The sequence below is a fragment of the Natrix helvetica genome, assembly GCF_964273705.1.
Source record: "Natrix helvetica genome assembly, chromosome: 9".
Classification (NCBI taxonomy): domain Eukaryota; kingdom Metazoa; phylum Chordata; class Lepidosauria; order Squamata; family Natricidae; genus Natrix; species Natrix helvetica.
The window spans coordinates 4,617,904-4,641,954 of record NC_138560.1 but is presented as its reverse complement, the minus strand read 5'-3'; the positions used below and the strand labels follow the sequence as shown (position 1 = coordinate 4,641,954).

General features: G+C 46.1%; 1 protein-coding gene across 1 annotated transcript in view; it reads left to right on the top strand.

Annotated features, from left to right (window-relative positions):
* ATP1A3 (ATPase Na+/K+ transporting subunit alpha 3) overlaps positions 1-24,051 on the top strand; it is a 37,897-nt gene that overhangs the window by 986 nt on the left and 12,860 nt on the right. Inside the window, exons 2-15 of the mRNA XM_081962581.1 lie at positions 6,896-7,024; positions 8,109-8,168; positions 9,148-9,351; positions 9,465-9,578; positions 10,471-10,605; positions 11,049-11,166; positions 11,692-11,960; positions 13,148-13,346; positions 13,713-13,822; positions 14,976-15,110; positions 18,749-18,941; positions 20,185-20,360; positions 21,687-21,823; positions 22,495-22,645. Coding sequence (XP_081818707.1) covers positions 6,896-7,024; positions 8,109-8,168; positions 9,148-9,351; positions 9,465-9,578; positions 10,471-10,605; positions 11,049-11,166; positions 11,692-11,960; positions 13,148-13,346; positions 13,713-13,822; positions 14,976-15,110; positions 18,749-18,941; positions 20,185-20,360; positions 21,687-21,823; positions 22,495-22,645 — 2,130 coding nt within the window. The remainder of the gene's footprint in view (positions 1-6,895; positions 7,025-8,108; positions 8,169-9,147; positions 9,352-9,464; positions 9,579-10,470; positions 10,606-11,048; positions 11,167-11,691; positions 11,961-13,147; positions 13,347-13,712; positions 13,823-14,975; positions 15,111-18,748; positions 18,942-20,184; positions 20,361-21,686; positions 21,824-22,494; positions 22,646-24,051) is intronic.

Genomic DNA, 24,051 nt, shown 5'->3' with positions numbered 1-24,051 from the left:
TTCCCTCCCCCTCCCCTGCCCCTGGGGAAGGTGATGCGCGTGTCTAAGATCCGTCTACAGGGAGGGGGGGAGCGTTTGTGTGTTTGTGCCAGAACACACGATTGTGCATTATTGGGGTGACAGGGATGGACCCAAATAAGGTCTCAAGGACCCGCGTTCTCCCTTATGAGACCTTTTTTTTAATTTGGGGGTCGGAGAAGGGGGCTGCCTAGGAATCAGGGCAGGGAGAGGCATGGGTGCTGAAAACCCAGTAGGGACGTAGCGGGGGTTCTGGTTAGTCCCGGTTCTTCCCCAAAAGGTGACAAAAGGTGTCAGCAAAGGGTGAACAAATGAAGGAGAAAGATGAATCGCTGCCTTGCAAAGGGAGTAAATGAGGAAGGGAGATGGAGAAGAGGAAGGAGCAGAGATGGGGGGGGGGTTTCTTAAAAAGAAAAAAAACGGGGAGAGAAATCTGGTTTAAGGGAAGTGGATTCACACCGAGGAGGGGGCGCTCTTCCTCCTTCATTGGTATTCAGCAAGGGACGCCAGTCCTGCGGGGAGGGGGCGCCTCCACGGAGGCTGCGGCAGCCTAAGGCGGCTGTTCCCCCCTCCTCCCCTCCCCCCAAATAACCCTGGGATCCCCACAGCCGGCAGCGCACCAGACGACCCCCTCCCATTTCCCCACGCCTCCTCCCCTCTCCGTTAGTCTTCTTCCCAGAGGGCAGGTGGGGAGCGTCGGTGGGAAAAAAGGGACCCCCCCCCCAAGACCGAAATAGAAGATAGGGGCAAATCAACGGGCACTAGAACAAAAAATATATATGCAAGGACAGGGACGGGAAGAAAGTGAGGAGGGGGTTGCCTGCCCTAGATACGTGTGGGTAGCTTGGGGAGGGGGAGAGAGAGAGAGAGACAGATGGACGGGGTCCAGAAAAGCAGCTGATCTGCCTTCAGTCTGATCCGGAGGAGGAAGGGAGGCAGCGGTGGCTGTAACCTTGTAGGAAGGAGAGAGAAAAAGATGGTGGCGGGGTTGGGGAGGGGGGGGGAGGATGGAAGTGAGGAAAGGAAATGCATAGGGCACCCTAAGGTGTCTGGAGTCTTCTTCCCCCTCCCCTGATTAATATCCCTCCCTCCAGGGAAGGAATTAAGGGCAGGAGATGAATGGCTTCCCGGCTTCCTGCATGCCACCCCTTCCTCTCTTTCTCCCTCTCCCTCCCCCCTCACCCTCCTCTCTCTCATTCTCCCCCTCCCCATTTCTGCTTTCTATATCTGGTGTCTGCAGCTGTGGAGAGAGAATCCTCTGCAGCAAAAAATGGGGGGTTGGGGGCTGTTTGAGGATGGGAAATAGAGGATTGACACACCGTGGGGTCGAGGGAAGGGGATTCCCTTTGGGTGGGAGCAAGCAGGACGCCCCCTCCCCTCCACCCCATCCAAATGGGCCTTCTTTCCTTGTTGTCTTGGCTCCTGAGAAATTCAGGTTCTGGAGATGGATTTGGCTTTCTTGTCTTTTTTTGGGGGGGGGGGAAGGTGTCTTTTGGAAGGTGTGAAGAAAGGAGGAAATTTCTGGCCTTCCCAGTTCACTTTCCTCTACACCCTTCCCTGGGTCACGGTGACCTCCAATAGCTTCCCCAAAGGTCGGCAGGCCGTGAAGGAAAAGGGGGGTGCCTTCCTGCCCCTCCTCCATTGGCATGGCCGCTGCAGTTGTCCAGGCACTGCTGCAGCTCTGGCACCAGGCCAGGGATCTTACCGACGCAGCACCGCAGAATCTGGGGGTGACAGCCAGTCCCGGCTGAGAAGGAAGGGCCCCCCCGGAGCACCGGGTGAAGAGCAGGACACCCCCCTCTCCTTTGAGCCCTTCAGCTAAACAGCCTGCTATCGACAGCCTAACTCCCCCCCCCCCCCTTGCACTGGCTCTGGCTAAAAACCGAGCCTTTGGCACATCCCCTTTTTTTCGATTGCCTTCGAATAGCTGCCACCAAGAAAAAATGGCTCCTTCCCGGATGACTTTTTTCCTCTCTTCTGCACTGCAGTAAATCCACCCCCGCTTCCGCATTTGCTATAGATTTTATATCTTCTTCTTCCTCCAACAATGAAGGGGGGGGTGTCTTTGCAGAAAAAAAAGAGATGGGGGCTCTTATTTATCTGCATCAAACACAGACACACACACACAGACACAGGTGCACCAAGGTTGAGATAATGTCTCTGCCTTGGGAAGGGTCACAGAATGGGACACCCCCCCCAGCTCCCACCCCCAGGTTTGCAGGCAGGGCTGTCTTAATGCATGGGCCTGATGGGGCCCCCACAAGCTAAGGGGCCCCATACCAACACCGGTTTTGTTGGAAGTGCCAATAAAATAAATCTATGTTTAGTTTTATTCACCATTTGCATTTGTATTCCTGTGAATAGTTCTCGTTGTAGGGGCCCCAGTCAGGGCCGGATTTAGATGAAAAGAGGCCCTAGGCTATTCCACTTATGGGGCCTTTTCACCTCCCATTTTTAAGTTTGTAAATTGCATGAGAGATAATAAAATACATCATTACTGTGATATATATCAATATATTAAACGAAATATGTTGTAATTGGTACTAACCTTTATACAAAACGTGGCACGGATAATAAATAAAAATAAAAGGCCCCTCTTGATCTTGAGGCCCTAGGCCAGGGGTGTCCCAACTTGGGAACTTTAAGACGTGTGGACTTCAACTCCCAGAATTCCCCAGCCAGCCATGCTGGCTGGGGAATTCTGGGAGTTGAAGTCCACAAGTCTTAAAGTTTCCAAGTTGGGACACCCCTGCCCTAGGCTGAAGCCTAGTTAGCCTATAGGAAAATCTGGCCCTGGCCCCAGTACACGGGGGCTTTGCCAGGGGCCCATAATGCTGTTAAGACGGCCCTGCTTGCAGCCCCCGCCGCCACCACCATCACAAACTAAGAATGGGGTTGAATTCTTGGGCCCAAACTTTGTCCCCTGGTAATGGGGCGGAAGAAGGGGGGAAAGAAACAAAACATGAAAAGAGCGGCAACGATGGATGTGAAGCTTTCATCCCTTTTCACTGTGATCGTTCTGTAAGGCGGCTGCCTTGGTTGGGCCGCGCACGGTTCCTGCCATGTGACAGCGTCCGAGCTTTTGATATCCACTTCTTAATGGTGATTATCGGGGGGGGGAGGGGGAAACGTGACCATCAAAGCGAGCAGGGTCTATTCTGCATACATTCATTAAAAAAGGGTAACTCTGCTGTTTAAAGAGAGGGTTAAATTAGGACGCCTGGATGTGCAGAGCCAAGTTTTAATTGACAGGGACTTATGTCATGGCAGACACAGAATTAAGAAGCAGGGAAGCGGTTTGGGTTTTTATTTTTCCTTTGCTGCTCATCCATCCGACGACACCCCCCTGTCCCCCGCCAGTAAGGCCTGCTTGACAGAATAAGAGAATAACTGAGTGGGAAAGGGGACCTTGGAGGTCTTCTAGTCCAACCCCCTGCTCAGGCAGAAAAATCCTATATCATTTCAGACAAACAGCTGTCCAATCTCTTCTTAAAAGCCTCCAGTGATGGAGCATTCACAAGTTCTGGAGGCAAGTCGTCCCACTGGTTAATTGTCCTCGCTGTTAGGAAATTCCTCCTTAGTTCCAGCTTGCTTCTCTCCGTGATTAGTTTCCATCCGTTGTTTCTTGTCCTGCCTACGGGTGCTTTGGAGAATAGGTTGACCTCCCCCTCTTCTTTGGGGTAGCCCCTCCAATATTGGAAGACTGCTATCATGTCTCCCCTAGTCCTTCTTTTCAATAGACCAGACATACTGCTTAAGATGGCTGTTGGGAAAGGACATTGCAAGGTCATTCCATTTCTCCTTGGATATTCTTCGCGTGTTTATTGATGGCATCTCATCTTTTTTTCTTTCGTGGATAACAGCCAGGCTTGGCTTCAGAAGGGTGCTCGCTTCAGCTGATAGGTAGCTCACTTGGTTTCCCCCCCACCCCCTGGGATATAATTATTTTCCTTTGTTCACTGATTGAGCCCTGGGTGAATCTAATCCAAAAATGATCGGTGAAATTACTTACAAATTATTAAATTTCAGAGAGCCGTCAGATAAAGGGTCGATGCTAATTTCCCCCCCTCCTCCTGTCGCAGTCCTGTCAACATTGCAAATAATCACAAATGCAGGTGATCCTCGACTGAGCCCAAAATTTCGGTTGCTAAGTGAAACGTTTATTCAGTGAATTTTGTCCCTTCTTATGACCTTCCTTGCCACAGTTCTTAAGTGAATCACGACCGTGGTTGTTAGTAACAACCGTTATTAAGTGAATCTGGCTCTCCCATTGAGTTTGCTTGTCGGAAGGTTGCAAAATGGGATCATAAAATGGGATGCAGCAAGGGCATGAATGTGTCAGTTGAACAAACATCTGAATTTAGACCAGGGGGATGTTGCAGCAGTTGTAAGTGTGAAAAACGTTCATAAGTCACTTCAGGATCAAACAGCAATGATCCCCAGAATATGGATTTTTAAGCCCTTTTAAGCCAATTTCTCACCGGGGAAAGAAAAATGGACTTTATTATTTATTGGTTGGTTGTTTCACTGACTTAAATTCTTCAATTCCTCCAGAAAGCAATGCCTAACATTTTCTTCTCCATTTGTTTCCTGCAACAGAAGGATGGAGCAAGTTGTGTTAAGAGGGTGCTAAGGATGCAGTTGAATTGATATTTTCTTGCTCCATCCATTATTTCTCAACCTTGGCAACTTTAAGATATGTGGACTTCAACTCCCAGAATTCCCTAGCCAGCATTCAGTTGAAATCCACATATCTTAAAATTGCTGGCTGGGGGAATTCTGGGAGTCGAAGTCCACACATCTTAAAGTTTCTGGCTGGGGAATTCTGGGAGTTGAAGTCCACATATCTTAAAAGTTGCATGGTTGAGAAATACCATGCTAGTCCTATTCCTCACTTGTTCCAGAGGGGTATCAGTGGCAAAGGATGCTACCTCTGAAATTAAGCCTTATCCGTGAAAAGTCCTCAAAAAGACCAGTTTCTAAAAAGCAGAACATTTTCCCTCTGTAATTTCAACTGTGGAGCCTTGTAAGGTAGGCTAATCGTATGCGAAGGAATGTAACAAAGATGAATTGCCTTACTTAAGACTACCCTGTAAGATCCATTTGAATTTCTTCCAGTTCAAATGAAAAAAAAAATTACAACATAATAATATTTCAAGATAATGCCTTTTTAAGTCTAAAGATGGCCTCACTGGGCCCTGTAACTCTGCTCCTATCGTGGTCAGCCAAATATAGAGATTTTCACAAGCAAGGCAAGGAAAATTCGCTTTTTTCCACCCTGTGTGTCTGAACAAGGAGATTTCATACCTGTTAGTTAGGGTTAAGAATAGATCCATGGACTGATTGATTGAACCTCTCTCGATCTGACTAATTCTTAAGCACTGTTTAACCATTTAAGGTTCATTTTGTAAAGACGTGGCAATGCTTGCCAAAAATTCTGAAAGTTTGAATCGGTCAAATCTTCGAAGGAATCAAGAGATAAAAAGGGCAAGGCTAGGATGCTAAGACAGCTATCATTGGACTGAAGCTGCTACGGAAGATTCACACAACAAGTTGAATCCTTAATGGGGGGTTAATGAAACACAATATCTGTGTCCATGAAACAGGTTCTGCATAAAAAAAAAAACAAGACAGGTAAATGATATGATAACCAGGAATCCACAACCTGATAAAATGACAGTGTTTTCCTACAATATCACGACCTATCCTGGGGTGTTGTGTGAAATGAAAATTAGTCTGCCAGCCGTGTTTAATGCCTAACATTTAGGGTACTTACCCCTGCTATAAGCCATTTACCTGAATACCTTGGGCTATAGGCACCCAGCATATGCCGTCCTCAACCACGATGGGGAACCAAAATTTCCGTTGCTGAGCAAGATAATCCTTAAGTGAGTCGCGCCTGATTTTACAATTGTTTTGCCACGGTTGTTAAGTGAATCATTGCAGTTGTTAGATGAGAGATGGTCATTAAGTGGATCTGTCTTCATTCATGGACCTTCCTTGTTGGAAGATGGCTGGGAAGGTTGCAAAAACAATCTTTTGATCCTGGAATCGTAAATACATGCCAGATGTAAACCACCCAAATTTTGATCATAGAACCATGGGGTTCTTGCGATGGTCGTAAATTTGAGGACTGGTAAGTCACTTTTTCGGCACTATTGTAAATTTGAACAGTCACTATAAGTTGAGAACTACCTGTAAATTAGAAATAGTCAATTAAATCATATTGATGTCAATTAAAATCTATCAAGGTTTCCAAACCACTAGATACTTTCATATCCAAATTGTTGGGACATTATCCACCCAGGGCTTCCCCCCTCCCCATTTACTGACCCACCCTGCATTTTCTCTGTTTCCTGTTCAGAATGGCTTAATTTATCTGTTACTTTCAGAACAGGTGTACAGGTAGTCCCCGACTTACAACAGTTCATTTACTGTCCGTTCAAACTTACAACGGCATGGAAGAAAGTGACTTATGGCCATTTTTTCACACTGGCAAACTTTGTTCTCCTGATCATGTGATCAAAATTCAGACCCTTGACAACTGACTCATACTTATGACCCTTGCTGTGTCCCATGGTCATGGGATCCCCTTTTGCGACCTTTTGACAAGCAAAATCCATGGGATGCCAGATTCACTTAACAACTGTGTGTTACTAACTAATCAATTGCGACGATTCACTTAACAACCTCGACAAGAAAGGTAACAAAATGGGGGCGAGACTCACTTCACAAATGTTTCACTTCGCAACAGAAATGTTGGGTGTGGTTGTTAGTTGAGGACTACTTATTTATGGCAAGATGCAAAATCAATTTGGGTAAAGATTGCATTTTTTCCGATGCTTTTCTTATGTCTCTGCCCGTCTTCTCCACGCAGTACGGGCGCTCGGACAGTTATCGTGTGGCCACCACCCAAGACAAACATGACGACAATTCTTCACCCAAGAAGAGCAAAGCTCAGCAGAAGGTTCGGGATCTGGATGATCTCAAGAAGGAAGTGGCGATGGTGAGTGATGACCTACCTTAATCCATCAGAGGTGATTGGGTGGTTGTGTGGAGCTACAAGAAACAGGGAGTGATGACCCACCTTGATCCATCAGAGGTGATTGGGTGGTTGAGTGGAGCTACAAGAAACAGGGAGTGATGACCCACCTTGATCCATCAGAGGTGATTGGGTGGTTGAGTGGAGCTACAAGAAACAGGGAGTGATGACCCACCTTGATCCATCAGAGGTGATTGGGTGGTTGTGTGGAGCTACAAGAAACAGGGAGTGATGACCCACCTTGATCCATCAGAGGTGATTGGGTGGTTGAGTGGAGCTACAAGAAACAGGGAGTGATGACCTACCTTAATCCATCAGAGGTGATTGGGTGGTTGAGTGGAGCTACAAGAAACAGGGAGTGATGACCCACCTTGATCCATCAGAGGTGATTGGGTGGTTGAGTGGAGCTACAAGAAACAGGGAGTGATGACCCACCTTGATCCATCAGAGGTGATTGGGTGGTTGTGTGGAGCTACAAGAAACAGGGAGTGATGACCCACCTTGATCCATCAGAGGTGATTGGGTGGTTGAGTGGAGCTACAAGAAACAGGGAGTGATGACCTACCTTAATCCATCAGAGGTGATTGGGTGGTTGTGTGGAGCTACAAGAAACAGGGAGTGATGACCCACCTTGATCCATCAGAGGTGATTGGGTGGTTGAGTGGAGCTACAAGAAACAGGGAGTGATGACCCACCTTGATCCATCAGAGGTGATTGGGTGGTTGAGTGGAGCTACAAGAAACAGGGAGTGATGATCTACCTTGATCCATCAGAGGTGATTGGGTGGTTGAGTGGAGCTACAAGAAACAGGGAGTGATGATCTACCTTGATCCATCAGAGGTGATTGGGTGGTTGTGTGGAGCTACAAGAAACAGGGAGTGATGATCCATCAGAGGTGATTGGGTGGTTGAGTGGAGCTACAAGAAATGGGGAGTGATGACCTACCTTGATCCAATGATGGCCATTGTGTGGTTGGGTGGAGATGATGAAGATGGAGGGAGATAGAAGAAGGTCTTCCTAAGTGTCTCCTTTTTGCCATGTGTTTCAGACGGAGCACAAAATGTCCATTGAGGAAGTCTGCCGGAAATACAACACAGATTGTGTGCAGGTGAGGACTTTCCACTCAGAGCTGGTGAACTCTTCTTCTTTTCCTCAAGGACTGGAGATAGGTTGAACATCTACCGGGAGGCTCCAGAGCACCATGACCTCGCTGGTGAAGGAAATCAGCTGACCAGCAGATAGAGAACTTTTTGGGCACCTGTGTAATATGTCAGGCCTGGAAAATATCTTTTGCCTTTTGGGTTTCAGGCCTGTCACTGTGTTTATTTGATTTGCCAGCTATGCCCACATTCTGAGTTATACGGTAGAATGAATTGTTTCTTATCTAAGCTTCACTGCGCATGTCACACATTCCATACCTTCATTTTTACTTTCTTTTCTTTTGTCCGTCTGCCAAGGCAGACGGGACATTTGCCAAGATGTAATCATTAGCTTAGCAAGTTTGTATTTTTACTTTCTTTACAATAAAATATTTTTCTTAGAATATACCTCAGGTTTATTTTGCTTATTTAGAAGTATGCTTCAAGGAGAAGCCACAATTTCATACCTCGTTAATTACAGGGCTTAATTCACACCCTGACAAGGCCTGCCACACTTTCTACTGTGGGAGAATGGGAGGGGGGGATTATACAGAGTTGGGTGATGTGTAGCCGTAATAACATTCTTTTTCCAAAAGTTGATTGAAAAAAGTTTCAATCAGGGACTCCTGGAGATCTTCTACTTCAAACTCTTGCTCATTCAGGAGACCCTGTATCAGTGTTTCTCAACCTTAGCGACTTTAAGTCCTGTGGACTTCAACTCCCAGAATCCCAAATTCTGGGAGTTGAAGTCCACAGGACTTAAAGTCGCCAAGGTTGAGAAACACTGCCCTACATCATTTCAGACAAGTGGTTATCCCTTATAATTTGGAATAGTTCATGCCTTTTTTTTTGCTCCTCAGGGAAAAAGAATCATTGGAAGGGTGAAGGGATGCACAGATGCTTCTCTCAGAGCTTTATCCCTCCTTTCTCTTTCTCTCTGACCATCAGGGTTTGACCCACAGCAAAGCCCAAGAGATCCTGGCCCGCGATGGTCCCAATGCTCTCACCCCACCCCCAACCACTCCGGAATGGGTCAAGTTTTGTCGCCAGCTCTTCGGAGGTTTCTCCATCCTCTTGTGGATTGGTGCCATACTCTGCTTCCTCACCTACGGCATCCTGGCAGCCACTGAAGATGATCCCTCAAGAGACAATGTGAGTTTGGGTGGGATGACTTGTTTGGAAGGTGTCCCTGTGGGAGGAATGGAGAGAGGTCATCTCAGGGACCTTCTGATGACTCAAACTTTCCTGCTTCTGCGCTTGGACAGCTGTACCTGGGTATCGTCTTGGCGGCTGTGGTCATCATTACTGGCTGTTTCTCCTACTACCAAGAGGCCAAAAGCTCTAAGATTATGGAATCCTTCAAGAATATGGTGCCCCAGGTATGACAACTTTTGTATCAACACCAATGTACAGGGAGTCTGTCAGAGAATCGCGCCCCCGGTGTCCAAGTGGAGTCAGGGAGGATTGTGGTTTTATATAAATAAATATATTTACAGTGAATAAGAGAGGCCAAGGGGAGTATTGTCAGGGAAATCAACCCAGCAGGAGCATCGTGAGGTAAAATGACAGAGAGAAAACAAAAATTCCCCATAAAGTTAGGGAATCCAAGCCATCTTTATAGGTGATGTTGCATAGGTACTATTTTCATTCACAGAGTCTTTCAGCTCCGCTATTTGTAAAATGGGAGCAGAAATTAGGAGCCATTTCAGGGGATTTGGTGAGAAGGAATGCGGGCACATAAAGTGCCATGCTGAGTTTAGCTTTAACCTTGTTTTTCTGGTGTGTTTGTGTGTTGTGTGAACCCCGGCCATTACATTAATTTAGGATCCAGTGTATTGTGCACTGTCCAAAGGGGGTTAATCAGAAGTTTGTCTGGTTAAGGCGGTTGAGTGAACACAACCGTTTAGAATCGCTGGTTTATGAAATCAGATATGAAACCTTTGCAAGGTAACAGATCAACAGAGTTGGGAGGGACCTTGCAGATCATCTAGTCCAGTCCCCTGCCCAAGTAGGAGACGCTACATCTGCTTTACCTGTGTTAAATAATAATTACAAGAATGACACCATGTTCTCTTCTGGAGACGAAACTCCAAACTCCAGCTGTGTTGAGTCCCTCCACGGTACAATACCTAGGTAGTGTGAGAATTGTGTTGCCGATGAATTTTGGAAAAGGATAGATTTACGAAGAAACATTTAAGGAGAACATGCGTCAGCATGACTGAAAATCCAGAACATTTTTTAATGGAATGAAGTTTGCTTTCTATTCTAAAGCAAGCCCTGGTGATTAGAGAAGGGGAGAAGATGCAGCTCAATGCTGAGGATGTGGTAGTCGGAGATCTCGTAGAGGTGAAAGGAGGCGATAGAGTCCCAGCTGACCTAAGGATCATCTCGGCTCACGGTTGCAAGGTTGGTGAAGATCTTACCGTCTTCTTTCAGCTGTTTTTCCTTTCAGTTCTGGAACAGACACTCAAGCCATTGGGGATTAGAGCAATTCGCCCTGTCCTTTACCAACTGTTCTCTCTCATTAACCAAATTAAGCAGCGAGATCAGATTACGGAGCCACAAGATCAGTGCTGTGCCGGTCGTATCGCTGCACAACCTTGTAGCTCGGATTTCCCTGTTCCTTTTGTTCGATGCGGAGAAGGGGAAGACGAATGAATTTGGATCCTTGTCACAAAAGTGATCAGCTTTCCCGGGCTTACGTAACAGGCCCAAACCATCTGTCCTTTCGAATGAGTTGTGACGATTACTCTACTCGAGATCTGTTAGCTTGTTGACCTGCCAAATTTGAAATGAAAACCAGGATAATTTTCACCGCAAACTGACATGGCGTGGCGTTTTCTCTCTAGGTGGATAACTCTTCCCTGACGGGTGAATCCGAACCCCAGACCCGTTCTCCAGATTGTACCCACGACAATCCTCTCGAGACCAGGAATATCACTTTTTTCTCTACCAACTGCGTCGAAGGTAGGGCTTTGTGTCTGAGTTAGAGTACCTTCTAGGCCAGACTAGAACCAAGAAACCAGATCCCAGTAAAAACATCTCTGTGAACTGATACGAGTTTTCGGTCCCATATCTAGATATCACTGCTACAATTTGAATAGACAAACTTTATTGGACACAGATCAAAGGACCTGCGTATTGTCCTTTATCCGGGGAATTGGTGGGGACCGACTGTGCATGCCTTTAAATATTTTCAGGGAGGGCTTATTTTAGCCCATGTGCTAAATTCTAGGAGCATGTGCTAAATTCTAGGAGCTATAGCAGGGGTGTCCAAACTTGGCAACTTTAAGACTTGTGGACTTCAACTCCCAGAATTCCCCAGCCAGCAGAGCTGGCTGGGGAATTCTGGGAGTTGAAGTCCACAAGTCTTAAAGTTGCCAAGTTTGGACACCCCTGAGCTATAGTCACCCAATAGGTCTGGAAATTGTTAGATGTGCCGAAGATTGGAGAGAGAATGCATGCCCACCAATTTGTCTCTTCTCCCACCAGGCACAGCACGCGGAGTTGTCATTGCCACTGGAGACCGGACGGTGATGGGTCGAATTGCCACCTTGGCTTCAGGCCTGCAAGTTGGCAAGACCCCCATTGCTAGGGAGATTGAGCACTTCATCCAGCTGATCACAGGCGTGGCCGTCTTCCTGGGAGTCTCCTTCTTCGTGCTCTCTCTCATTTTGGGCTACTCGTGGCTGGAAGCTGTCATTTTCCTCATTGGCATTATTGTGGCCAACGTCCCTGAAGGGCTCTTGGCTACCGTCACAGTAAGTACCTGACAAGATTGTCTACCAAAGAACTTCCGAGGGAAAATGGATAGAAACTAATCAAGGAGAGAAGCAACCTAGAATGAAGGAGAGATTTCCCAGTAGGACAACTAATCAATGGAACTGCTTTCCTGCAGAAGTCCAATACTGGAGTTTTTTTGAAGACGAGATTGTTACAACCATTTGTCTGAAATGCTCTAGGGTTTCCTGCTTGAGGGCCGTAGTGGCACAGTGGTTAGAATGCAGCATTGCAGGACGACTCTGCCCACTGCTAGAAGTTCGATCCTGACGGGCTCAAGGTTGACTCAGCCTTCCATCCTTCCGAGGTTGGTAAAATGAGGACCCCGATTGTTGGGGGCAAGAGGCTGACTCTGTAAACCGCTTAGAGAGGGCGGTAAAGCAGTGTGAAGCGGTATATAAGTCGACATGCTATTGCCATTGGACTGGAAGACCTCCAAGGTCCCTTCCAACTCTGTTATTCTGCTATATCTGTTTAAAAAAAACCTATATCGATACCTTGGTTTCCCAAAGGTGGTGATAATAATAATGTCTTAATATTCCATTAGAAAAAAACAATGATGTGAAGTTGGGCTCACTTTTTGAAAAAGAATAATAGCATAACAGAGTTGGAAGGGACCTTGGAGGTCTTCTAGTCCAACCCCCTGCTCAAGCAGGAGATCCTATATCATACCAGACCAGAGGTGGGTTGCTCCCAGTTCAGCCCGGATTGGCAGAACTGGTAGTAGCGGTGGTGCCAACCCGCCTAGATGCTTCTGCGCATGGACAGAAGTGTGCCCAAACTGCTAGTAAAAAAATTGGCAATCCACCACTGTATCAGACATACTGTTATCCAATCTCTTCTTAAAAACCTCCATTGTTGAAGCATCCACAACTTAAATGCCTCCAGTGATGAAGCACTCACAACCTCTGGAGGTAAGTCATTCCACTGATTAATTGTTCTGACTGTTAGGACATTTCTCCTTCATTCCAGGTTGCTTTTCTTTTTCCATCCGTTGCTTCTTGTCCTGCCTTCAGGCGCTTTGGAGAATAGCTTGGCTCCTTCTTCCGTGTGGCAGCCCCTCAGATATTGGAAGGCTCTTGAGTTTCAAGGGAAATGCCAGCTTGGGCCTCTCTGCCGGGAGTCCTTTCCTTCAGCCCATCGCTAAGTTTCATTCCTCCCCATTTAGGTGTGTCTGACATTGACCGCCAAACGCATGGCTCGCAAGAACTGCTTGGTGAAGAACTTGGAAGCTGTGGAGACCTTGGGCTCCACCTCCACCATCTGCTCGGACAAGACAGGGACCCTGACTCAGAACCGAATGACTGTTGCCCACATGTGGTTTGACAACCAGATCCATGAGGCTGATACCACCGAGGATCAATCTGGTGAGGATTATTGTGAGGGACAGAGGACTACAGAGACCCTTTTCCTATCTTGCATTAAGAAGAGTTGACAGATGACCTCTTCGTAGGTGAAAGAATAGGAAGCTGAGGGGGAGGGGGTTCCTGTCTCCTTGGGATCTCCAGCTCAGCTCTAGATCCACGGCAGATCCTCCCAGTTTTTATCAATCCCAGACGTGAGTGATAAGGTGAAGTGCCCATCGACATGAGTGGTGTTGAGTTGGCCACACCCACCCAGTCACCTGCCTAGCCAGCTGATCATTAAGTCAGGGAACCGGTTGTTAAATTATTGGAATCCCACCACTGCCTAGGACTTCGCCCCTCACCATCTTCCTTTATTTTTCATTGCAGGCACGGCCTTTGATAAGAGCTCCCCCACCTGGGTGGCCTTGTCTCATGTTGCTGGGCTTTGCAACCGAGCTGTCTTCAAGGGGGGTCAAGAGAACGTGCCCATCCTCAAGGTGAGCAGGGGGGGGAACCCACTCCTTGTGAGCAGACATCAACTGGGCCCTAGCGGTATCTAGAAAATTGAGAATGGTCACCGCGCTGGAGATAAGGACAGGTGAAGATGTGAGGGTTGAAGGTCAAGGATAAGGAAAAGAATTTTAATTTCTATACTGTGTGACAAAATACGAGAACCTGAAAATAGGCTTGCTGGGTTCAGACCTAGGTCTTAATAACGAGCATTCCATCTTACTTGTGTTGTGGCCCGCAGACAGTGAGGAGGTTGGGGAGGAACCTGGGCCAGTCCTGGAGTCTGGGGAAGGCTCGGATGGGAGCTCTGTGTAGGAGGCAGAGAGAGGGCCAGAGCCGTCTGACAGTTATCAGCTGCCTTCAGAGTCAGACATCAGTGAGGCAGACAAACAGCTGGAGCCTGTTCCCAGTGTGCGCATGTGCAGAGTTGCCAGGAGAAGGGAACAGCTAAAGAACAGGGGTTGACTTGGGAGTAAGGCCACAGGTGGATGATGAATGGCCCCTTCCAGAGGAAATAAAAGAGGAGCGAAAGGGGAGTGGAGTTTGCAGGAGGCAATTAGTTTGCTTCATTGGTTCGTGACTCTCCGAGACTCCTTGCCAAGTTCTGCAGATATCACCCTGGCAGCTCTCCAAGCCAGAGAAGGTCTGTGACTGTAAATCCTCCCTTGAAAGACTTTGCTGGATGTGAATGAGCAGAATTCACAGTCAATTAATAAAAGGAGCTTTTGTCAGGACCAGGAGTTTGCTACATGCTCTTGGGAAGCCTCGGTCAGAACAATTTGGTGGCCCACCTGATATATTTAGGAAACCCACCGGTAGGAGATCAAGATATCTGTTGTTGCTCATCTAAGGCCTAAATAGATCTAGATTGACTCCATGCCTGGAAGCAGCACTTGATCATCAGGTCTGGTACCTTCTGATAGACTTTCCTCCAAGAACTATATTGGACATTTTTGAACCCATCTAATCTAGCAGCCAATGTTCTCCCGTGGCACCACTACTTCCTACACTTATGAATGTTGTTAGTTCCATTATCAGGATGGTGGGGTGGTGGGGAGTGGTGGGGGAGAGAAGGCCAGGCTGCATGTCCAAACACAGAACATTGAAATGATCCTATTTCAACCCCCACCCCACCCCAAGCGCGACGTAGCAGGAGATGCTTCTGAATCAGCCCTGTTGAAATGTATCGAGCTTTCGTCTGGCTCTGTGAAGCTGATGAGGGAGAAGAACAAAAAAGTGGCAGAAATCCCCTTCAACTCCACCAACAAATACCAGGTATGGGTTCTTGAGTGTCTCTCAAGGAGGCTTCTAACTCTACGGTTGGGGTAACCTTTCATATTAACCAGGGGCGTCCAACCTTGGCAACTTTAAGGCCTCTCCGCTCTCAGAATTGCTAGTCAGCATAACTGGCTGGGGGAATTCTGGGAATTGAAGTCCACAGGTCTTGAAGTTGCCAAGATTGGATACCTTTGATATAAACAGAAGCTTTTCTTGAATTAAAAATGAAGTAAAACTAAGAGTGCTGAGCATCACCATTTAAAAAAAACAAACCCCCCAAAGATGGCTTTTTTGGTGTCGCTTGCATTGAAAATATATTTTGTTTTCCCACATTGTCTGTTTTCTTACCTCAAAAAAATTAAAGAACTGAACTATTTAGGACTAATTCAGTTTTAGAACTAATACCATAGTAAGTACAGATAGTCCTCGACTTACAACAGCTCATTTAGTGACCGTTCAAAGTTACAATGGCATTGAAAAAAGTAACTTACGATTTTAGCAGCATCCCCATGGTCAAAATTCAGACACTTGACAATTGATTCGTATTTATGACGGATGCAGTATCCAGGGGTCATTTTTGCAACCTTCTGACAAAGTCAATGGGGAAGCCAGATTCATGTTGAAATATATTTTTATTATTTTTACATTTAAAACAATGCAGTACCGCAGAGTCGAAGTGACTATACATTCGCATTATACACAATTAGTCTCAACCATTAACTATTAGCCTACTTAGTGCATTATCTATTTTTCTGTCCAATCACAATATATACACTTTGTTCAAATCTTGTCACCTTGTCTTATACCAAACATAAAATCTGTTCCAGACTTCAAAATATTCGGATACCCCTTTATTTTTAAGTTCAAGAGTGAGCCTATCTGCTTCCGCACAGGCCAACCCTTTTCTGATTATATCTAGCCCTGATGGTGTATTTTCTTTTTTCCAATACTGTGCAAAGGTTATGTGCACCGCAGTTAGTACATGTATAATTAGATAGAGTACATTAGATAGAGAAAATGTTATGGTTTAAACAAAATTTGGTCTCCCACCATTTGTTCCAACCATGATTGAATCATTTTCCAATATCTTTTGGCCTCATTGCACGTCCACCACATATGATAAAAAGTGACTGGTGTTTTTTACACTTCCAACAATTTGGGGCCAGATTTTTAAACATTTTGGAGAGCCGTGCTGGTGGGGGGGGGAATGCCATCTGTAGAACATCTTATAAAGATTTTCTTTATACGCCGTAGCCAATGTTAGTTTCCGATTAAGTATCCAAAGTTTTTCCCACTTAGCCAATTCCACATTATAACCAATTTTTTTCGCCCAGGCGACCATAGTTTCTTTGACATGTTGTTCCTCTAGTTTATATTCCAATAAAAATCTATACAGCACTTTGATCAACTTGTTTTCTGTCTCTATCAAAAGTTTATCTAATACTGTGTAATCTGAAGCCTGATTCAATTAACAACGGTGTTACTAACTTAGCAACTACAGTCCGAGCCAGGCTGGCTTGTCTGTTGACAATGTCAAGAGAATTTTTTTAAAAACAAAATATTGTTTTTGGAGCAAGGAGAATTGCATTGCCATAATAAACATTTGTGAAATTTTTTTTAAAAAAACACTATTCTCATTTGAATCCCCCAATCCTTTTTTTTTTTTTGGAAGAAAAAAACAACAACCCCATACAAAAAGGAAGAAGAATGCATAATTTGGAAGCTTGGATGAAGTCGCTTATCATGAAACGTGTGTCTGGCCAGCTTGTGTAAATGCTTGTCCCATTTAGGGTTCTCCGTTCTCAAATTGTAGAGCCAATACAGTCCCCACATTCTGGAAATTTCAGGCCCGTCAGCTTTAATCCCCATCTTTTACATCGACATATGGGAAGGATTAGCTAGGATTCCCGGTGTGCTGTGACCTGGAATAAAATTGGCAAATCATTTCCAGAGAGAAATGAGGGCGGTGTGCTTCTGTGTAATATTGATATTTGTCGTTGTTAGTTGCGAAGTTGTGTCTGACCCATTGCGACACCATGGACAACGTTCCTCCAGGCCTTCCTGTCCTCTACCATCCTCTGGAGTCCATTTAAGCTCACGCCGACTGCTTTGGTGACTCCATCCAGCCACCTCATTCTCTACCGTCCCCTTCTTCTTTTGCCCTCCATCTTTCCCAGCATGTGGCTCTTCTCCAGGGACTCCTTCCTTCTCATTTGATGGCCAAAGTAGTTGAGTTTCATCTTCAGGATCTGGCCTTCTAAAGAGCAGTCAGGATTGATCGATACATTGCTGCTATTTTCGCTTATGTCCAAAACTGGCAGACGTTAGCTAACATCTGATGGCTGATGCAACGTTTACTGAGATTGTTAGTCATGGTTGTGCCAAAAGTGCTTGTTCAAAAGACAACTGCACTTTGTTCTTGTTTTCTCTTGAAGACATTTTGCTTCTCATCCAAGAAGCTTCTTCAGTTCATGAACTGAAGATGCTTCTTGGATGAGAAGTGAAAAATGCCTTCAAGAGGAAAAACAGAACAAAACCCAGTTGCCTTTTGAACAAGCACTTTTAGGACATCCAATGTAAAGTTGTTGTTGTTTTCCAGGGCGTGATAAAAGAAATTGTGACATGCAATCCAAGCTTTCGACGTGAATCTTTGCAGCTCATGGTTGAACGGTGGGGATCCTAGGTGCACTCTGAGCTTGGTGGTTTTCTGGCAGACATTTCATCACCACACTAGGGAACATCATCAGGGCACTGCAAGAAAACCACCAAGCTCACCAAGAGCACCAAGGACACCCCCCCCCCAAAACAATATAAACTTTGCCTGCTTTAATAGGCGTCACATTTTTTTTCCAATCTGTGTTGCACTCCATGCGTGACCTGTGTTAAGTACTGTATTTTTGGGAGTATAAGATGATCTGAAGTATAAGATGCACCTAGATTTTTGGGAGGAAAACAAAGGGAAAAAATCTGCCTCTGCCTCCCAGCAATTTGCCTCCTTACAGACGATATATACTGTTTGTGGTGTTACATTTCAGAGTATACTTGTACAGATGGTGTTAAAATTTATGTGGCTTTCTGGACGTATACGTTATTCTCTGCTATTTAAAAGAAGATACAATAGCACTGGGCCTCTTCAGATCAAGCATTTATTTCAAAAAGCTTCTTCATTTTGTTAAGCTGTCTAGAACAATAATACTGCAGTCTTTAACAAATAAGTCTAATAATTTGAACATTCTATAGGCATTTATTGTTATTGACTTACCTCCTTGCAGCAAACAGCCTGATTAGCACAAGAAAAAAAAATCTGCCTCTGCCTCCCAGCAATTTGTCTTGTGGAGCAAACAGCAAGTTTCACTTTCAATTTCAGCAGGGGCCACCTGATCATCAGCTGTTTCAGGCTGCAGGGATTGCTGTAGCCTATTGCAGCCTCCACACGCCCCATTGCTGGGAGGCAGAGGCCGAAGGATGGGGGTCGGTGGGACTACATTCGGTATATAAGAGGCACCAAAATTTCCACCCTCTTTTAGTTGGGGGGAAATGTGCGTCTTATACTCTGAAAAATACAGTAGTATATTCCTCTTGTTTTAATCTGGGAAGGTTCTTTGGGTCCTGAGAGATTTCTGCTCCCCTTGCAGCTCTCCATTCACGAGACAGAAGACCCCAACGATAACCGCTACCTGCTAGTGATGAAGGGGGCGCCTGAGCGCATCCTGGACCGATCCTCCACCATTCTAATCCAAGGCAAAGAACAGCCTCTTGACGAAGAATTGAAAGAAGCGTTCCAGAATGCCTACTTGGAGCTCGGAGGACTTGGAGAGCGAGTGCTCGGTAGGAATGGCTGGGGAGAGGATACTGGGTTGTTGGAAGGACTAAAGAGGGCAAGATACACCAATGGACAGAAGGCCTAGATGTCAGACAACATTTTGGAGAAGTTAGTGAGGATTAAAAAGAAAAAAGCCAGCGAGAAGTCCAAGAAGCCCTCTATAGAAACTTAGATATCATTTCAAAATCCAGATGTTTCAAGGTAGGTAGATGACAACATGCCAAATCATGGCTTCAAAATCTAAGGGACAAAACTCAGCAGCACTTTTTCGTGCAGCTGTTGATAATAATAGGATCGCCAACATGATCTCCAACATCCAATGACAGACATGGCAGAAGAAGAAGAAGAAGAGGAAGAGGAAGAGGAAGAAGAAGAAGAAGAAGAAGAAGAAAGGAAAGGAAAGGAAAGGAAAGGAAAAGAGGAAGAGGAAGAAGAAGAAGAAGAAGAAGAAGAAGAAGAAGAAGAAGAAGAAGAAGAAGAAGAAGAAGAAGAAAGGAAAGGAAAAGAAGAAGAAGAAGAAGAAGAAGAAGAAGAAGAAGAAGAAGAAGAAGAAGAAGAAGAAGAAGAAGAAGAAGAAGAAGAAGAAGAAGAAGAAGAAGAAGAAGAAGACTAGTCTTTAGTTAGGGAAAGAAACTTATTTGAAAGGGGCACCAAGCTGTGCTGGGGGATTCTGTGACCATCTGACAAGCATGAACGAAATTTGGTTGCGGCTTAGAGGGTTGTGAGAATCAAGTTCTCATAGCTTTATAATCCATGGTGAATAGAATAGGAATAGAAGAGAGGTGTTGGAAGGGACCTTGGAGGTCTTCTAGTCCAACCCCCTGCTTAGGCAGGAAACCCTATACCGCTTCAGACAAATGGTTATCCAACCTCTTCTTAAAGACTTCCAGTGTTGGGGCATTCACAACTTCTGGAGGCAAGGTGTTCCACTGATTAATTCTTCTCACTGTCAGGAAATTTCTCCTCAGTTCTAAGTTGCTTCTCTCCTTGATTAGTTTCCACCCATTGCTTCTTGTTCTACCCTCAGGTGCCTTGGAGAATAGTTTGACTCCCTCTTCTTTGTGGCAGCCCCTGAGATATTGGGACACTGTCTATCATGTCACCCCTAGTCCTTCTTTTCATCAGACTAGACTTTATGACTTAATGCAGCCTTTCGTAACCTAGAGTTTTCAGCAAGATCTGCCCTCCAGGTCTCTGGGTCAACTTTTCCCTGTTTTTTTCCCCCCTGACTGCCTTTTCCCCTTCCAGGTTTCTGCCACTACTACTTGCCTGAAGAGCAGTATCCCAAGGGGTTCGCCTTTGACTGCGATGACGTCAACTTTTCCACCGATAACCTCTGCTTTGTGGGACTCATGTCCATGATTGACCCACCCCGTGCTGCTGTGCCCGATGCCGTGGGCAAATGCCGAAGCGCTGGCATCAAGGTAAAGCAGCTGGACAGTCTAGATCCGTATTTCTCAAACTTGGCGACTTTAAGTCCTGTGGACTTCAACTCCCAGAATTCCCCAGCCAGCTATGCTGGCTGGGGGATTCTGGGAGTTGAAGTCCACAGGACTTAAAGTCGCCAAGTTTGAGAAACACTGGTCTAGATGGACATGAGGGCAAACCTCCGGAGGTGGCACACACACTCTGTGGGCACATGCACCATCGCCAGCTGCTCTTTTGCTTCCTGGTGCGTTTGTGTACGCCGGCCAGCTGGTCTTCATGGGGATCAGAGCACCATAAAATGGCCTGAAAACAGCCCCAAAACAGGCTGCCTTTGGGGCCTTTTCCAGGCTGTTTGCAGGCCCTTTTCAGTTCAAAAATAGCCAAAAAGCGGCCTTAAAATGCCCCCAAAAACAGGAATGTGCACATCGGCCAGCTGTCTTCAGGTTTCTGCTGCTCTGGTGTGCGCGAAGACCAGCTGGTTGGCATAGATGCGCATACTGGGAACCCAAAGACCATCTGGTGCACTTTTAAGACTTGTGAACTTCAACTCCCAGAGTCCCGGCTGAGGGACTCTGGGAGTTGAAGTCCACAAGTCTTAGAGTCGCCAAGGTTGGAGACCCCTGGTCTAGATGAACTGCAAATATTTCCTTGAATGAAGAGCTGAACAGCTTTGTGTGCATCTACTTTAACCTATTCGGAGATCTAATTCCAGATGTTATCTGGCTTGAATGCAGTTGTTTTGAAATCTCTGTATCTCAATTTTCCAGATATTCCAGAGGGCCAATTCGCTCTCCCAAGTAGTCTTTATTTTATTGTCTCCTAAGAGTGAGAAGATCTGAAATGGTTCACCTGGGTCATAGAAGGTCACTTAAACCCCTAGGCCATAAATACACTCCAACACTCTTTTAATGAGTCAGTTTATCCGTAGAGTCCCAAATCCAATATGCTCCTTTTTGCCTTGAATTAATTAATGGATTGGCCCAAGGTTTGCCTACTTGATGTGAGGTCAATGGCAGCTTCTGGCTTGGATCAGACTGGAGATGTAGCAATCTTGAATTGTCTAGGACAGAGGTCTTCAAACTTGGCAACTTTAAGACTTGTGGACTTCAACTCCCAGAATTTTCTGGGAGTTGAAGTCCACAAGTCTTAAAGTTGCCAAGTTTGAAGACCTCTGGTCTAGGACTTCTTAGAAGGCTATCACCTTATCTCCCGCAATTCTTCCAACTCTTAGAAATGAATAGGGTTGGACAACTCATTCTGCTTCCACGGACAGTCTTTGTGTTCCCCAGATCTCCTTTGCTAACTCTGCTTTTCCTCCTCAGGTGATCATGGTAACAGGTGACCATCCCATCACAGCTAAAGCCATCGCCAAAGGTGTTGGAATTATTTCAGAGGGCAATGAGACAGTAGAAGACATTGCTGCCCGGTTAAACATTCCTGTCAGTCAGGTCAACCCCAGGTGAGGGGAAAATAGAAGGGCGGAGGTCAACCTCTGGGTCTGGGGAAAAAGTAACACCTTCCAGGACATTATGGAATCTATCAGAGTTTGTTGCAGAAATCACATCCAGAAAGCACACACAGATAACTGATTCAGCAGGATTCATTAACTTCTTTATATACACAATAACACATGAATAAATGTTCAGTACCAACAGCAGATTCTTCCAACGTGGTAGCAGTTACAAGCAAGCACAAGGCATAGGAGAGCAGACTAGTTTAGTTCTCTTGCACAGAGTCAAAGCTACATAGGTATGAGCATGTGCAAGAGGATGCACACACTGGGAAAAGGCTCCAGCTGTTCTTCTGCCCCACTGATCTCCGATTCCGAAGGCAGCTGATAAACGTCATATGGCCCTGGCCCCATCGCTGCCTCTGACACAGAGCCCTCATCAGAGCCTTCCCCAGACTCCAGGACTGCCCCATGTTCCTCCCCAACCTCTTCACTGTCCGAGTCTGCTGGCTGCTGGCAGGCCACAACATTTCTGTTCTTGGGAATTCTTAGAAGAAGGCAGGAGGACAACTATAACAAAAACAACATGGAAATGATGAAGTATAACAGTCTATAGTTAACACTCTATCTGCATACGGGGAGGTCATGCTTGCCCTCTCTACTGTCTTTTGTCTTCCTAGAGATGCCAAGGCTTGTGTGATCCATGGGACAGATTTGAAAGACATGCCTTTGGAGCAAATTGATGAAATCCTGCAGAATCACACCGAGATCGTCTTTGCCCGTACTTCTCCACAGCAGAAGCTCATCATTGTGGAAGGTTGTCAAAGACAGGTAGAGATTGAGAAGGACGTCCAACCAACCGTCATGTGTCTAGATCTCATTCCCGCTGGCAAATCCCATTAAATTTATCTTCGCCAGCAAGTAGGGAGTTCGTACAGCTAACGAAGGACTTTCAGAGCAGAATAGAGCCATAGGTGTAAAAATATGCAACCCAAAATCCATGGATTTACACACTTGAGTGACCGACAGAAGGATTTTGCTACTCTCATAGCCTACAGATTCCATTCGCTGTGGTGGTGCAGTGGTTAGAGTGCAGTACTGCCGGCTACTTCTGCTGACTGCCAGCTGACTGCAATTTGACAGATCGAATCTCACCAGGCTCAAGGTTGACTCAGCTTTCCCTCCTTCCGAGGTGGGTCAAATGAGGACCCAAAATTGTTGGGGGCAAGAGGCTGACTCTGTAAACTGCTTAGAGAGGGCTGCAAACTACTGTGAAGCGGTATATAAGTCTAAGTGCGATTGCTTTTGCTATCAGCTTCTTCTTTTGAATCTCACCTTTTCACAACGGAAAACATTCCGCATGGAAGGGCTAACAATACTTTGAATGAGCAGAGATACTCTCTTTCCTCAGCCCTCCCTTGATGCCTCCCTTCAGCCTAACTGGAGATTCCACCCCAGTTGACCAGACACCCTAGTGTAGTTTGTCCCAAAGGTGCTTTTTTTTCAAGAGGCAACTGGACTTTCTGGTTTTTCTTTGAAGACATTTCACTTCTCATCCAAGAAGCTTCTTCAGCTCTGGCTGAAGAAATATTCTGACCCAGTTCCCCAAACACAACAAACTCTCTGATGTGAACACAAAAGATTTCTTTATTAGGAATGCCAGCAGTCGCATCAAAACGTTTCTCTCACAGACTCCTTCCAGCCGGAAGATGAATAGTTGTCCGCCACATGTATTTATCTCCACTCCCTGCCTTTTATCCCCAGAGCTAGGGAGGGGCTTCACTAGCAGTGGTGGCTCTTCCGTCCCAAGGACCGGCCCATAGATTTCAACTGTTCTCCTCTCCTCTGCCTTCTGTGCATAAGGCACTGGACCCAGCTGTTCCTCCTCTTCCTCATCAGCCACCTCCAGACCTGGGGGCTGTTGCTCTCCATCTGAGGGCTGACAGACGGCCCAGGCTCCGCCTCTGTCTCTCTCTCTGACAGCTCCATTCCCTCTTCCCCCTCGGAATTCTCAGGTTACTCTGATGCTGACCTTGATTCCCATGCCTTCTCCTCCTCCTCCGAGTCAGCTGTTGGAGGGGCAGGCCAAAACAAGAAGCTTCTTGGATGAGAAGCGAAACATCTTCAAAGAAAAACCAGAAAGTCCAGATGCCTCTTGGGAAAAAAGCACCTTTGGGACAACCCTGACCTGGAGGATGGAGGATCTCCTAGTGTAGGTTGAGCGCCCCTATTTCCTA